The sequence below is a fragment of the Carcharhinus amblyrhynchos genome, chromosome 30 (genome assembly GCF_965287045.1).
Source record: "Carcharhinus amblyrhynchos chromosome 30, sCarAmb.v2.hapA, whole genome shotgun sequence".
NCBI classification, from domain to species: Eukaryota; Metazoa; Chordata; class Chondrichthyes; order Carcharhiniformes; family Carcharhinidae; genus Carcharhinus; species Carcharhinus amblyrhynchos.
The window spans coordinates 5,225,313-5,242,662 of NC_137353.1; the positions used below are offsets into that span (position 1 = coordinate 5,225,313).

The window sequence follows — 17,350 nt, forward strand, 5'->3', positions numbered from 1 at the left end:
ATTCTGCACTCTCTCGTTTCCTTCTCTATGAATGGTATATTTTGACTGTACTGTCCGCAAGAAACAATACTTTTCACTGCACGCTAATATATGAGATAAAAATAAATCAAATCAAAAGGAATGTGCAAAATGGATATACTTAGTCTGAGGAGTAATCTTTTATACCAGCATTGACATTGCTCATTCTGATCTCCAACAGTCCAGTAAGGAAACTATGACACTGAAAGGGCATGTGCGGTTTCCTTGTGGCAATGTACAAGTAAAGTGACATCTGAAGCAACCAGCTTCAAAAGCAAGCGGTGAAATCCAATTAACTGCAATTTAATTTGGTGTGCATTTGATCCGTCAAATGACAACTCCAAACAAGTGCAAAAGTTAAAACCATCTTAACTCAGTCAAGCTACATGTAAACATCTACTTAGATGTATTACAGAACATAAAATACGTCAGCTGAAATCTTTTGCGTCATACTCTTGGTGCAGACTTTGAGTGCACATCAGGAGTTCTGCAACCCCTCAGTGCGTGAATTTATAAATTTAATTCTGAGAATTCATGGAGAAGGCAGGTAGAGGATTTTACGATTTGAACTCCCAAATCTACACTCTGAGCATTGAAGTGGGAAGTCCCAGCTGTGAGCCTCTTTGGGGCCTTCCCTTAGTTCATTTATTGACAAAGAATAATACGATTAGGCCTTTCTACACATTATAATTTGCACGATCCAATGCAACATCAGTCAATTGTACTCAATCATCGTATACCTTATAAGGGAAACCAGAAAATAATCCCCAAATATTCATTATATGACAAGAATGCACAGTCTATTGTTTTCTTACGGACCTTAGTATTGGGTACCCTGTACTCTAAAATGAATTATTTTTCCTCAAAAGAAGGGATAAAATGAGCATCAATCTTGACATTCAATACAGTGGGGAGAAAAGGGGTCAGTGTAGCAAGCAGTTGAACATCTTAAAATAATTGTTTTTTGCTTAATCAGCTTTAAGAAAAAGTCTTGCTGGATTCCTTTGTTTCCAATTATACCTAATGCAGCTGTGAAGGGCATGCTGTCAAATGACAAGGATGTCTGTTGCAGAGCTTGACTGCAACCAAAATAAAAATTGAAGTGATTCCATAAATAGATAACAAAATTACACAAAGGCAATCTGGGATCAGTTACACAATAGATAGTTAGAAAAAGTTTGAACGGTCCCGAGTGACTACAAGTCACTACCTGGACAACCTGCAATGACACAAGGCACTATGTAATGAAGGTGACCATGACACGACAACACCGGCACGTATCATAGCCAACGGACTTTACTGGAGTAGCTCCAAAGATCGTTACACAGTGTACATTACCAACCACTTCTATTGTATGTCTACTATTGCCTACTTGCCAGCTGTTTTGAGTTGACTTTTCTATCTTTAACACCTTAACATATTAACAGTCGGCTTTAAAGCATGTTGCGGCACATGACCTATGAGGTTTCCAGATCCTGCTACCTTTGGCTAGATTTTCCCAGCTTTCTGGATTTGTGACATATTCCCCAAGCCTTTGACCCCTGGTACTCCAGCATCCTTCCCAGCTTTCTGGTGTAAGTCGCAAGCTTTACAACGTTATTTCAGATTATCCTTGAAAGGTTTCTTCTGAACCCCGAACCACGATTTTTGCTGTCATCAGCTGGGTGTAGGAGCTGACAAAGAGAAGTTGCTCATCTGACATACAGACAACATACACAGTGTACTGAGGCTGCAATTGTGAGACGATGACATTGATGCTAATCATGCTGGCAGGCTGATTAGTCTGATTTGGCACTTCATTTTTGTGACATTGTATTCGCCTTTTCATGAAACTGTTTTAGCTGCTTCACACGCCTAACAATACCAAGTAGATGACATTCAAAATGGTCCATCAGAATTAACAACCTCAAGTACATAGCACATTTTCAGACAGTAGTATAAATCCCAATAAATAGTTTTCAAAATGTTACAAAATGGGGACTGATTTGTGCAACAGGTTAGAACACCTTCGCTTTTGGCTCAGGTGCTAATGTGACCTACTTATGAATGTGTATGGCCTTTTGTCAACAATAAGGAACCACACATTTGCCAAGACATTAATGAACAATGGATCAAAAATGAGGCAGAATATCAGAAAAATTTAACAAAAAAGGTAAATTGAGAGAGAAGGCTGGAAAGAGTGATAACAAGAGAGGAAATGAACCAACGTGATAGAAGAAGAGGCTAAATTAGAAGAAAAGGCAAAAAAAAACTAAGAAAATGAGGGAGAAGAACAGAGGTAAAGAGAGAAAACAATACTTGTGCAAACATTTTAATTCTAGTATTTTTGCCCCTCACTGTTTCAAAGTTCTGAGTTAGAGAGATGTCCAGGCTGAAAATATTGAATTCCAAGACCTCCAAAAGCATCTAATTAAACTAACTGCCAATCAAACACAACGATTTAATAATGAACATCCCAGTACGTGTTCATGTTGGAATTTGAGACAAAAGCTGGAAAAACAGTGCACAATACAGCTGGGGTCTCCAGCGCCAACTCAGCATAAAGTGAAACATTCAGTATAACCACCAGAGCAAATAGGAGCCCAGTACAAACCAATAGGAGAAAGAATGTGAGATGCTGCTTTTGATTGGATGTTTAAATTTTCGGAATGTTGGGTTGCATTGATGCTTCTTTCCCCAGTCACATTACTATTACAATAATTTACTAAATAAGTAGAAATACTGTACTGTTAGATTCCCTACAGATAGGTAAACAGAAATAACTAAAACACAGGAGAAAAAGGCATCTCTGGCATTTTCTTGTCAGGAAAACCTACTTTTAGCCTTCTCAATGAAAGCCGATTTTGAAATACTATAAAGGATTAACAGAAGTACAAACTGAATCAACTGACGGCTTGTACTCCAGTGTTGCCCGTCTATTTTGATCAGCAGCATACACATTCCTTTCTTAACTGAAAGAAATCCCGCTATTTAGTACACAGCTCAATAGTTGATGTGGTTTATATGAACATTAGGGTGTCAGCTGTCGTAAATAAATGAACTAAAAGCTTGTAAGCTGCACAAGGGAGTTACAAGAAGTACTGTCACTGAAGCTGGCTACCAAGTGTTGTCATAGATGCATTTAGTTTAGTGTGTGTTCATATCCAAGTACAACAAGGGATAAAAATCTGCAATTAAACTAATATCCTTCAACACCTTGTAGTATGTACATTGCACATTACTGTCAGACTGCATTCACACTACTAGTGTAGCAAGCACCTACATTACAACTATAGCATGAAACCAGAGGCAAGATTCAACTCCACTCTGGAGTAACACAGAATGAAATTCCCTAGGAGGGAACTCCCATCCATTTCCAAATTAAGTTCGGCCCTCACTTCACACTGATGCTACCAATTGAATATAAATACAGCCATAATTCACCAACTTGGCCATCTTTCACAACAGAATGCCACCACCAGCTTTCTTCTCCAGATTTCTGTAGCGCGAAGTGTTCTTTAGCCACCACTTGCAGAGGCAAAATATATAATTGCAGTTTTAAAGTTTGTGTATTTCACAGTTCAACTGGACATGATATAAAACACTATGTGTAGCATAACAGGCAATCCAATTGTGTGATATGTTAATAAGGCATTGTGTACATCAGAGGCAGTGACGCAAAGTCTCATGATCTTGCTCTCTCTTATTGATTTCATGGCAAGAAAGCCACTGTAGGTAATGTTCCAGAGAAGTTAAAGTTTCCCTTACTTCAACAAGCCTCTGTAAATACTGCGTTAACACAATGAGGCCAAGAATATTAAATTATGCCATACTGAAATCTTAGTGACAAGCAACAGTATTTTGTTTTAAATTTGAAAGCCTTTCTGACAATTGTGAGTGAGGAAAACTACAACTATACCTTGTATAGTTGGTGAAAGCCAAACGCAATCCCAGCCATGATGATTGCCACGGCACCATATTCCCGCCACCTGGAAGTAGGAGGACCTAAAAGATATTAACATAAATGGCAATAAGTAGTTTATACAGAAAAACAAGACATACGCAACCTTAAAGGACTACGGGCACACCATGATGCACAACTCACTTTTTGAAATCTTATTTGCGCAGCACAATTTTCTATTTCAGAGCAAGAACGTTTAATGAATAAATACAAGCCAGAATTCCACCACTCCCTCCGCCCCCACAGAATTGCATGGATGGGGTTCCCTCTGAAATCTCGTCTGCCCCGACCCGGACTCAATTTTACGTGGGGTGGGCAGAGTCTTCGATGGATATCCCGTTCATGTCTTATTGAGACACTTAATAGCCCGTTAAGACCCTTTTCCCATCCAGTCCCAATTGTTAGGCTAACGGCTGCCAGCTGAATCAGGCTGCCAAACATCCGCAGGGACATGTTCCCTGACTCTCAGGATGCCGGCACCGAGCCTTCATTATCCTGAAAATCTAGACCACTGTTTTAGTTTAGAATGAATTTAAGTTTGTTCTGCATTAGTTGCACACTTTGATCGGGCCATGTGATATTTTGAAGCAAACACCAGATATAAAATTTTCACAGTTGAGATATTGATGAGTTCAAGTTGTCCATGTGTTACCTGACCAACAAAAATGGATCAATTTAATTCTGTTTGTTTGAATGGTGAAAGTGCAGATATATTTGCATGCACACACACAAACACAACATTAGAAAAGGCTTTTGTGGTTGCTGGATTCTTGATTAAAACTGGACGAAATCGGATTTCTCCAAGCGAAAATACATTTAGGAACACCTGGGCGTCTTTGTTAGATTTGCATTCTCCTGTTGAAATAGAAACAATGGTGTTTCTGATGACTTGATTGTAATACAATAGCTAATAAGCCTCTCATGTCCCTCTGTTATAGAGTCATAGAGATTTACAGCATGAAAACAGGCCCTTCGGCCCAACTTGTCCATATGGCCCTTTTTTTAAAAACCCCCAAGCTAGTCCCAAATGCCTGTGCTTGGCCCATATCCCTCTATAACCATCGTACCCATGTAACTGTATAAATGCTTTTTAAAAGATAAAATTGTACCTGCCTCTACTACTGCCTCTGGCAGCTTGTTCCAGACACTCACCCTCTGGGTGAAAAAATTGCCCCTCTGGACCCTTTTGTATCTCTCCCTTCTCACCTTAAACCTATGCCCTCTAGTTTTAGACTCTCCTACCTTTGGGAAAAGATATTGACTATCTAGCTGATCTGTGCCCCTCAGTATTTTATAGACTGCCATGAGATCACCCCTCAGCCACCTACACTCCAGAGGAAAAAGGTCCCAGTCTATCCAGCCTCTCCTTATAACTCAATCCATCAAGTCTCGGTAGCATCCTAGTAAATCTTTTCCGCACTCTTTCTAGTTTAATAATATCCTTTCTATTATAAGGTGACCAGAAGTGTACACAGTATTCCAAGTGTGGCCTTACCAATGTCTTGTACAACTTCAACAAGACGTCCCAACTCCTGTGTTCAATGTTTTGACCAATGGAACCAAGCATGCCGAATGCCTTCTTCGCCACTCTGTCCACCACCTGTGACTCCACTTTCAAGGAGCTATGAACACGTACTCCTAGATCTCTTTGTTCTGTAACTCTCCCCAGTGCCCTACCATTAACTGAGTGAGTCCTGCCCTGGTTCAATCTACCAAAATGCATCACCTCACATCTGTCTAAATTAAACTCCATCTGCCATTCGTCAGCCCACTGGCCCAATTGATCAAGATCCTGCTGCAATTGAAGATAACAACTTACATTGACGTAAGATGGATTCAGATTGTTAGAGGCCTTTCTATGGAGAATGCACCAGGGAACAGGTAATTGTCAAGCTTTTGTTCAAATTTGAAACAGGCAGGCCACCTCTGATTGATCAAGACATTTCCATCGGGAATGCACCAAGGAACAGTTAATGGTCAAGCCTTTGTTCAAATTCATAACAAGCAGGTCCAGCTTTGATAAAGGGTCATCTGGGCTCGAAACCAGACCTGGTGTGATTTTCCAGCAATTTCCCTTTTGGGTTGGAGGCAGGTCATCTCTGATCGGTCACGGTATTGATTGTTATGAGGGTGAACCAGGGAATGACTGTCCCCCAGGCTTTCATTTAGTTGATACTAAATCAACTACTAGTATCAACTAAACAAAAGCTTTGGGGCGGGGGGGGAATCAATCCTTGGTTCATTCTCCATGGCAATATCTTGATCAGAGTCTGCCTGTCTCATCTGAATTTGAACAGCAGCTTAGCAGTTAAATGTTTCCTGGTGTATTCTCCACGGCAAAGCCTCTATCTATCAGGATTCACTTCCTAACCAATCAGCACTCTCTTCCCATGCAGTATAAATTGTTGGTCCTTTACTATTGGTATCCATGTGAATTGTCCTGAGTGCAAGATGAAAAGCTTTGACAGCATGTCTCGTTTTTCAGCAATACTGAAGTGCTGTACTACCAAATAACTATTTCCAGAGCTTCGTATGGATGGAATTTTCCCCTCTTTAATGCTTTGGTATTTACAGCTTTGTCAGTCACAGTGACGGGCTAGCGCTTAGTGGACACAACAACTTGCATTAACATAGCACCATTAACGTAATAGTACATTCCAAGATGCTTCACAGGAGAGTTATAAAATGAAGTAACAAGCCAAATATGGAGATATTAGAGCAGATGACCAAAAAGTAGATCAACGAGGCAAGTTTTAAGGAGCTGCCTTAATGGAGGAAAGTTAGGTAAAAAAGGATAGAGGTTTAGGGAGGAGATCTCAGAATTCAGACTCTTGGCAACTGAAGGCATGGCCATCAGTGGTAGAACAAATGAAATCTGGATGCATAAGAGGCAAAATGAGATGAGTGCTGATATCCCTGAGGGTTATGAGATTAGAGGAGATTATGGAAATAGGGAGGGGCACGGCCATGGAATCAAGGATGAACATTGTTAAAGTTGAGGCGTTGCCTAACTGGGGAGCCAACGCAGCTCAGTGAGCACAAGAGTGATGGACAGATGATGCAAGTATGAACACAGGTGCTGCATAGCTAAGAACAAAGAACAAAGAACATGGCAGTGATCCGAATGAGATATTCAGGTGATATTGTAGCCAAATTTTCCAATGATACAAAGATAGGTAGGGAAGCAAGTTGTGAGGAGGATACAAAGAGTCTGCAAAAGGAAATAGATAGGCCAAATCAATGGGCAAAAAAATTGGTAGATGGAGTATAAGGTGAGAAAATGCAAGATTGTTCAGTTTGGCAAGAAGAATAGATAAACAGAATATCATTTAAATAGAGAGAGGCTAAAGGATGCTGTGGTACCGAGGGATGTGGGTGTCCTTTTACATGAAGCACAAGAAGTTAGAATGCAGATTTAGCAAGTAATTCTGAAGGCAAATGGAACTTGGCTTTTCTTGCAAGGGAGACAGAGTATTAAAAATAGGGAGTCTTGCTACAACTGTACAGGGCATTGGTGAGACCACATCTGGAGTACGGTGTACAGTTTTGGTATTTTCACTACACTTGCAGGGGAAGCAATTCAGAGAAGGTTCAGCAGACTGACAGCTGGATAAGTGTGTTATACTAAGGTTAGGCCTATATTCTTTGGAGTTTAGAAGAATCTAATTGAAACATATAAGATTATGAAGATGCTTGACAAAGCAGATTCCCAGAGGATGTTTCCCACTCATGGGGGAAATCTAGAAGTAGGAGGAACAGTTTAAAAAATAAAGGGTTTCCAATTTAGAACATAAGAACATAAGAACATAAGAAATAGGAGCAGGAGTAGGCCATCTAGCCCTTCGAGCCTGCCCCGCCATTCAATAAGATCATGGCTGATCTGTTGTGGCTCAGTTCCACTTTCCCGCCCTCTCCCCATAACCCTTAATCCCCTCTCTTATCAAGAACCCATCAACCCGCTTCTTAAAAATATTTAGCGAGGCAGCCTCCACCACTTCAACGGGCAGAGAATTCCAGAGATTCACCACCCTTTGAGTGAAGAAGTTCCTCCTCAACTCCGTTCTAAACCACCTCCCCTTTATCTTGAGGCTGTGCCCCCTAGTCCTACTGTCTTTTTTGAGCGGGAAGAGTCTCTCCACCTCTATCCTATCCATCCCATTCATCATCTTATACGTCTCAATGAGATCTCCCCTCATTCTTCTAAACTCTAACGAGTACAAGCCTAGTTTATTCAGCCTCTCCTCATAGCTCAATCCCCTCAACTCCGGTATCAGCCTAGTAAACCTCCTCTGCACTCCCTCCAGGGCCAAAATATCCTTGCGCAGGTGCGGCGCCCAAAACTGCACACAGTACTCCAGCTGCGGCCTCACCAATGCCCTATACAGCTGCAGCAAGACCTCCCTACTTTTATATTCAATCCCCCTCGCTATGAAGGCCAGCATCCCATTTGCCTTCCTGACCACCTGCTGCACCTGCAAGCTGGGTTTTTGCGACTCATGCACAAGGACCCCGAGGTCCCTCTGCACCGTCGCCTGCTGCAGTTTTTCGCCACGTAAGTAATAGTCCTTCCTACCATTCTTCCTACCAAAGTGGACCACCTCACACTTGCCAACATTAAATTCCATTTGCCATTTCCTGGCCCATTCGCCCAGCCTATCTAGATCCTTCTGCAGACTCTCCACACCCTCCGCACAATTTGCCTTTCCCCCAATCTTGGTGTCATCAGCAAATTTCGACACCCTGCACTCGGTTCCCTCCTCCAGATCATCTATATAAATGGTAAATAGCTGAGGCCCCAGCACCGACCCCTGGGGCACCCCACTAGTCACCAGCCGCCAATCCGAATAGCACCCATTGACCCTCACTCTCTGCCTCCTATTTGACAACCAATCCTCTATCCACGCTAACACCCTACCCCCAACTCCATGTCCCCTGACCTTCTGCAATAACCTCTTGTGAGGTACCTTGTCAAACGCCTTTAAGACACAGATGAGGAGACAGAGGGTGGTGGTTGATGGTAAATATTCGTCATGGAGTTCAGTTACGAGTGGTGTGCCTCAGGGATCTGTTTTGGGGCCACTGCTGTTTGTAATTTTTATTAATGATCTGGATGAGGGTATAGTTGGGTGGATTAGTAAATTTGCTGATGACACCAAAGTCGGAGGTGTGGTAGATTGTGAGGAAGGGTGTCATAGTTTGCAGGGAGATTTAGACAGGTTGCAGAGCTGGGCCAAGAGGTGGCGGATGGAGTTTAATGCGGAGAAGTGTGAGGTAATTCACTTTGGTAGGAATAACAGATGTGTCGAGTATAGGGCTAACGGGAGGACTCTGAATAGTGTGGATGAACAGAGGGATCTAGGTGTATGTGTACATAGATCCCTGAAAGTAGGGAATCAAGTAGATAAGGTTGTTAAGAAGGCATACGGTGTCTTGGCGTTTATTGGTAGGGGGATTGAATTTAGGAGTCGCAGCGTCATGTTGCAACTGTACACAACTCTGGTGTGGCCGCACTTGGAGTATTGTGTGCAGTTCTGGTCCCCATATTATAGGAAGGATGTGGAGGCTTTGGAGAGGGTGCAGAGGAGGTTTACCAGGATGTTGCCTGGTATGGAGGGGAGGTCCTATGAGGAGAGACTGAGGGATTTGGGGTTGTTTTTGCTCGAAAGAAGGCGGCTAAGAGGGGATCTTATTGAAACATATAAGATGATTAGAGGTTTAGATAGGGTGGATAGTGATAGCCTTTTTCCTCGGATGGAGAAAGCTAGCACGAGGGGGCATGGCTTTAAATTAAGGGGAGGTAGTTATAGGACGGATGTCAGGGGTAGGTTCTTTACCCAGAGGGTGGTGAGGGATTGGAATGCCCTGCCTGCTGCAGTTGTAGATGCGCCTAGTTTGGGGGCGTTTAAGAGATCCGTGGATAGGTTTATGGATGAAAAGGGATTGGTTTAGGTTAGAGGGTCATTGTTTTTTAACTGGTTGGCGCAACATCGTGGGCCGAAGGGCCTGTTCTGCGCTGTAATGTTCTATGTTCTATAAATTTCTTCAATCAGAGTGTTATTAATCTTTGGAATTCTCTTTCCCAGACAGCAGTGGAGGCTGGGTCATTGAATATATTCAAGGTTGATCTGAAAAGATTTTTGATCTATAAGGGAGTCAGGGCTACGAAGGGCGGAGTGGAAAGTGAAGTTACGGCCACAACCTAATCTGATTTTACGCAACAGCAGAACAGGTTTGATGAGCTGAATCGCCTACTCCAATTTCTTATGATCTTACTGGTTAAAATATCAGGACAGGATTAGAAGTCATCTGATTAATGCATGTTGCATTGTAAACTAACACAACCTTTCATTATACGTTTGTTGTAAAGAGTGCCATACATTCAACTAGTTGTCCAAACATTAATGGAAGAAACACAGAGGAAAAACACTCAGCAAGGGCAGACCTGAATACAAAAACCACACTGTTAAATACAGCTAATTCCAAAACAAACATATTGCTAGTTTGGAGATTATTATTACATAGGTTAACAGTTCAACGAAGCCCAGATTAAAAATTATTTAACGCCATTTTAAATAATTTAGTAACTCTGTCTAAACAAAGAATGCTGTCGCTGATGAGTCACGACTATATTTTCAGGTTTGATCAGTGATGGCCATTTCCAGATTTAGCGCATCAGACAGTTTAAGAAATTGCTCAGACATTACACTGTGACAAAACAACATTCATTCCACTCGTGATTTTGCTGTGGATCTTACAGAATAGGAATCTACTGCTGAATATCTGAATCAAAACAATGTGATTTTTTGTAATGTGCAGATAAAAAGTGGCTCAATTATTGAAAATGGATTCTTGTGTTCTGACAACGTAAAAGCAGTATGAAGTTTCTTATTTCAGTACAAAAATAATTTTATAAACTGAAAATAAACAATTTATCTCAACATAAATCAAAGCCTTTTCTGTGCAACAGGGATCTGAAAGTAACAACCTACCTGGCCATATTTTGCATACTGTATGTTGAAACAATCTCAGATTATTCTGTGCTTTGATTGGGGTACTTTACAACATACACTCTGGAATTTTACCGTCCCGTCCATCATGGGAATCATAGCGGGCGGGACATGGACCATGCAAAGGTCCAGCAAGGCTGGAAAATCCCACCCACAGAGTTTGCCTCAGAGCCATAGATGGATGCCTTTTGTCAAAGATCCTTTACATTGGGTTCAACTAGTGGACCCTGTACACGCAGGACTTAGGCTATCCTTGGAATTGATCGCATTGAAACATATAGACTTCTTAAGGGGCTTGACAGTGTAAATGCTGAGAGGATGTTTCTCCTCGTGGGAGAGTCTTGGAGCAGAGGGCACTGCCACAGAATAAAGGGGTGCCAATTTAAGACTGAAATGAGGAAGAATTTGTTCTCTGAGGATTGAATGTCTTTGGAACTCCCTGCCACAGAGCACTTTGGGAGCAGAGCTCTTCTGTAGATTTAAGGCTGAGATGGATGGATTTTTGATCAGTGACCGAATCACAGGTCACAGGGAAAGGGCAGGAAGGTGGGCATGAGGAACGTCGGTCAATTCAGAATGATCTGACTGAATGGTAGAGCAGGTTCGAGGGGACAAATGGCCTACTCCTGTTCTTATTTCTTATGGCCTTTTCCAGCACTTTTCCCTGCCCTGCAAGAGTCCTATCCCTAGTTGCCTGCAGCCTAGAGGGAATTTCTCAAGTGGTTCCCTACAGATTCACTGCCTAGTTGGCCTAGTTTACTCCCATGCGGAAAAAAGTGGTTTCTTGTTAAATCAGCCAGAACACAAATAGATTTGTAATGGGAATCGGTCCTTCAGCATGCTGCTCTGCTATTGCACTAGAAAGCCTGTATCAGTAATCTGACCACCCACTATGAAGGAACACTCCTGTGCCTGAATTCCATTTAGAACAGAATTACTTCAGATGTTTGATATGGAGGAGCCCAATACACTCCAACTCCTGTCTTCCAATACTGGAAAAAATTTTTGCATTTAATTCAAATATTCTACACAGCCTTTAAAATATACTGCTCATGAAATATTCCAAGTTTAAAATTTCGTGTCAGGAAACAACTAGCGGCTTTGCATATAGAATCATAGAATCTCTACAGTGCAAAAGGAGACTATGTGGCCCACCAGAATCCTACACAATGCGTGAGAGAGAGAGAGAGTGCATGTGAGAGAGAGAGAGAGAGTGCCTGTGAGAGAGAGAGAGAGAGAGAGAGAGAGTGCATGTGAGAGAGAGAGAGTGCATGTGAGAGAGAGAGAGTGCATGTGACAGAGAGAGTGCATGTGACAGAGAGAGAGTGCATGTGACAGAGAGAGAGTGCATGTGAGAGAGAGAGAGTGCATGTGAGAGAGAGAGAGTGCATGTGAGAGAGAGAGAGTGCATGTGAGAGAGAGAGAGTGCATGTGAGAGAGAGAGAGTGCATGTGAGAGAGAGAGAGTGCATGTGAGAGAGAGAGAGTGCATGTGAGAGAGAGAGAGTGCATGTGAGAGAGAGAGAGTGCATGTGAGAGAGAGAGAGAGCATGTGAGAGAGAGAGAGAGTGCATGTGAGAGAGAGAGAGAGAGAGTGCATGTGAGAGAGAGAGAGAGAGAGTGCATGTGAGAGAGAGAGAGAGTGCATGTGAGAGAGAGAGTGCATGTGAGAGAGAGAGTGCATGTGAGAGAGAGAGTGCATGTGTGAGAGAGAGTGCATGTGTGAGAGAGAGTGCATGTGTGAGAGAGAGTGCATGTGTGAGAGAGAGTGCATGTGTGAGAGAGAGAGAGAGAGTGCATGTGAGAGAGACAGGGAGAGGGTGCATGTGTGTGAGAGAGAGTGCATGTGTGTGAGAGAGAGAGAGAGAGAGAGAGTGCATGTGTGAGAGAGAGAGAGAGTGCATGTGAGAGAGACAGAGAGAGGGTGCATGTGTGTGAGAGAGAGTGCATGTGTGTGAGAGAGAGAGAGAGAGAGAGAGAGAGAGTGCATGTGAGAGAGAGAGTGCATAGAACATAAAACACTACAGCACAAACAGGCCCCACGAGTTGCGCCGATCACATCAACACCTACCAATCTATAGACCTATCTATAACCCCCAATCCCATTAAATTCCATATACTCATCCAGAAGTCTTTTAAAAGACCCCAGCGAGTTCGCCTCCACCACCACTGACGGCAGCCGATTCCATTCACTCACCACCCTCTGAGTGAAAAACTTACCCCTAACATCACTCCTGTACTTGCCTCCCCGCACCTTCAATCTGTGTCCTCTCATAGCGACCATTTCAACCCGGGGAAATAGCCTCTGAGAATCCACCCTATCTATTCCTCTCAACATTTTATAAACTTCTATCAGGTCGCCTCTCAACCTTTGTCTCTCCAGGGAAAAGAGTCCCAGCTCCCTCAACCTATCTTCATAAGGCATGCCTCCCAGTCCAGGCAACGTCCTTGTAAATCTCCTCTGTACCCTTTCAATAGCTTCTACGTCCTTCCTATAGTGAGGCGACCAGAACTGCGCACAGTACTCCAAATGAGGCACTACAGCACAAACAGGCCCTTCGGCCCACGAGTTGCGCCGATCACATCAACACCTACCAATCTATAGACCTATCTATCTATAACCCCCAATCCCATTAAATTCCATATACTCATCCAGAAGTCTTTTAAAAGACCCCAGCGAGTTCGCCTCCACCACCACTGACGGCAGCCGATTCCATTCACTCACCACCCTTAGGGTCTTATAAGGGTCTTATAAAGTTGCAGCATTACCTCCCAATTCCTAAACTCAATCCCTCGATTAATGAAGGCCAGTACGCCTTCTTGACCACATCCTCCACCTGCGAGGCCGATTTAAGAGTCCTGTGGACCCGGACCCCAAGATCCTTCTGCTCTTCAACACTACCAAGACTCCTGCCCTTGATAGTGTACTCGTTCATCCCACTGGTTCTGCCAAAATGGACGACTACACATTTATCTGCATGTGAGAGAGAGAGAGAGAGTGCATGTGAGAGAGAGAGAGTGCATGTGTGAGAGAGAGAGTGCATGTGTGAGAGAGAGAGAGTGCATGTGAGAGAGAGAGAGTGCATGTGAGAGAGAGAGAGTGCATGTGTGAGAGAGAGAGTGCATGTGTGAGAGACAGAGTGCATGTGTGAGAGAGAGAGTGTGCATGTGCGAGAGAGAGAGTGTGCATGTGCGAGAGAGAGTGCATGTGAGAGCGAGCGAGCGGGCGCCAGAGAGCGAGCGAGCGGGCGCCAGAGAGCGAGCGAGCGGGCGCCAGAGAGCGAGCGAGCGGGCGCCAGAGAGCGAGCGAGCGGGCGCCAGAGAGCGAGCGAGCGGGCGCCAGAGAGCGAGCGAGCGGGCGCCAGAGAGCGAGCGAGCGGGCGCCAGAGAGCGAGTGAGCGGGCGCCAGAGAGCGAGCGAGCGGGCACCAGAGAGCAAGCGGACGCCAGAGAGCGAGCGAGCGGGCACCAGAGAGCAAGCGGACGCCAGAGAGCGAGCGGCCGCGTGAGCGCCAGAGAGAGAGCAAGCGAGGGCCAGAGAGAGAGAGAGCGCCAGAGAGAGAGAGAGAGAGAGCGCCAGAGAGAGAGCGAGTGAGGGCCAGAGAGACAGAGAGCGAGCGCCAGAGAGACAGAGAGAGAGCGAGCGCCAGAGAGACAGAGAGAGAGCGAGCGCCAGAGAGACAGAGAGAGAGCGAGCGCCAGAGAGAGAGAGCGAGCGCCAGGGAGAGAGAGCGAGCGCCAGAGAGAGAGAGCGAGCGCCAGAGAGAGAGAGCGAGCGCCAGACAGAGAGCGAGCGCCAGACAGAGAGCGAGCGCCAGACAGAGAGAGCGAGCAAGCGCCAGAGAGAGAGAGCGCGAGCGCCAGAGAGAGAGCGAGTGAGCGCGAGAGAGAGCGAGCGCGCACGAAAGAGACACAGCGAGCGCGCACGAGAGAGACACAGCGAGCGCAAGGGAGCACACCTGAGTGCGCGCACGCGAGCGTGTAGAGTGTGTGTTGGGGGGCACCATACTATTGACTCAGTGGGCTACGTTTACCTCCTCCTTCATTGACTGCAAACCTACTATTACCGATAGAACAATGAATTTACATACTGGACGGTTGCAGAATCCATTACTGCCAATCAAAACTGGCACGTATATTTTTTAATAGGCCTTTTTTTTAATACAAATAACTGGATAGAGTGTTTCGCTCACCATGGGAGGTATTCTGTTAAGAGGTTTCTACTCTAAAACTGCCAAAATTATTTTCTGTAAGTTTCTAATTAGTAACACAAAGCAAATTAGTGAAAAGGGTGAAAGAATAGAGCAGTTGTTCATTTGCAACATTCTATGATCAACTGGAGTATTTTAACCCCAATGTATGTGTTCTATTCTAGTAGAAAGTTCTCCAGGGGTTAACATAGCTCCGCAAGCATCCTCCAGCAGTGGGCTATTACGTTAATTATGTTTTATGATTATCATAATATAACTACTTTCTTGATTAGAATCTGCAGCTTACAGGAAAAAAATCATAAATATTCATAATCATAAAGATCATGCATTAAGACTCTGAAACTCCAAGTTATAAAGTCATATTCACACAAAAGCAGGTTCCAAAGTAGTTGCAAAATCTCACTCCATGGTCATTTTGATACCAAAATTGAATAGCCTAAACTTAGATTTTCTTTTAATCTGCAAGGCTAATTTTGGATCAAATGTCTGAGACATCACAGATTATAAATCGGATTTTAAAGAGATATAAAATTGAAGAATTTGTACCTATTCCATATTAGTATGCATTCAGTGTGTTGCACACTAAACTCACTGCTGCTCGGAGGTTGTTCTATCCTATATCAATTGTTCAACTACTCAAATTAAATAGAACTGCTATTGAAAAGTCTGCTTGATATTAATCTTTCGTAGTTCATAAGCCAAACAATCAAATCAAATGCATAAACCGTATTTTGTGTACCGACTGGGCGACTACACCAATCAACAGAGTTAAATCTCTGCTGAAATTTTTATCAATTGTTATGCTCTTACTTTCTGCCTCTTGAGCCTGATCTGGTCCCCCCACCCCACTTCCATCTTGGGACAGTCTGGCTTTTTCACAGCTTCATCAGTGCAGTTGTCAGGAGACACGATTTATAAAGTGAGACAGATCACTTGGCTGATTTCTTTAACATGAATTCTTCTGTTACTATTGATCCATCTTGCTAGATAGAAGTTTGAATGCGAATGAAGATATTTCTTGAAAGGCACTCTCAAATGGGAGTCCAATACTCCCACCACTTCTGCCACCAGGCTGCACTTCTGTTCATTACAGTAGTTCAATTCATTGATTAACAAATAATCAATTGATAAACTATTGCTACAGAAGATTTTAAAATCTAATCCAAATAATGAAACAGAAAACCCTCCAGTGATCTACTCTTTCATTCATAATGGCCATTTCAAACCACATCCCTCCCCAATTTTTACAATTTACAATACTTTTTAAAAGTTCTTTTACAATACACGGTGGCACAGTGGTTAACACTGCTCCCTCTCAGTGCCAGGGACCTGGGTTCGATTCCCGGCTTGGGTCACTGTCTGTGCAGAGTCTACATGTTCTCTCCACGTCTGCATGGGTTTCCTCCGGTGCTCTGGTTTCCTTCCACAATCTGAAAGATGTACTGGTTAGGTGCATTGGCCATACTAAATTCTCCCTCGGTGTACCCAAACAGGTGCCGGAGTGTGGCGACTAGGGAATTTCACAATAACTTCACTGTAGTGTTAATGTAAACCTACATGTGACAATAATAAAAAAACTCTAACTTTGAAACTTTAAAACTTAAAAAGAAACTAATTGCCAAAGGAAACAAGCAGCACAATCATTGGTGTAAAATGCTTCTTCACACTTCACCATTTTCTATTAACAACCAGCAGAGAAAAGAATAAAGTTTCCTGCACATAGCTCTGTGTTATTACTGGAGGATGGATTTTATTTCTTCTTCTGCGACATCCTATAAAGTTAATTGGCTTTCCCTCTTTAGTTCATTTTGGAGGCATGATACCTGAGCAGGCTGGGCTAGCAACATATTTATCCTATCTCCATTGCATTTTTTTCCTCTGCAATTGAATGTTGAGGGCAGAAATGAAATGTGGCTATATCTTCCCAAACAACCATCTTATCTTCATTAAGATAGCGCTCCAAAAGAACCCGGCTTGATACTAGCTGTGATAGTTAACAGATGGGTTTTTTGAAGGAAGAGTGGGGAGCTATGTGCAGCACTAAGATTTGGCCTCCAATATTCAGCCCGATTAGAAAGCTGGAGTGAGCTTTTCTGATCTATATCTCTGGGGAGTGCTCAGTTCAGTATGCATAAAGTTCAGGACAAAATGGAGGCGAGTCATCCAGAAAGTATGG

At 43.4% G+C, this 17,350-nt stretch overlaps 1 protein-coding gene across 1 annotated transcript in view; it reads right to left on the reverse strand.

Annotated features, from left to right (window-relative positions):
* The window catches only part of pex14 (peroxisomal biogenesis factor 14), a 250,478-nt gene that overhangs the window by 76,993 nt on the left and 156,135 nt on the right, over nucleotides 1–17,350 (reverse strand). Inside the window, exon 5 of the mRNA XM_080215025.1 lies at nucleotides 3,917–4,002. Coding sequence (XP_080071151.1) covers nucleotides 3,917–4,002 — 86 coding nt within the window. The remainder of the gene's footprint in view (nucleotides 1–3,916; nucleotides 4,003–17,350) is intronic.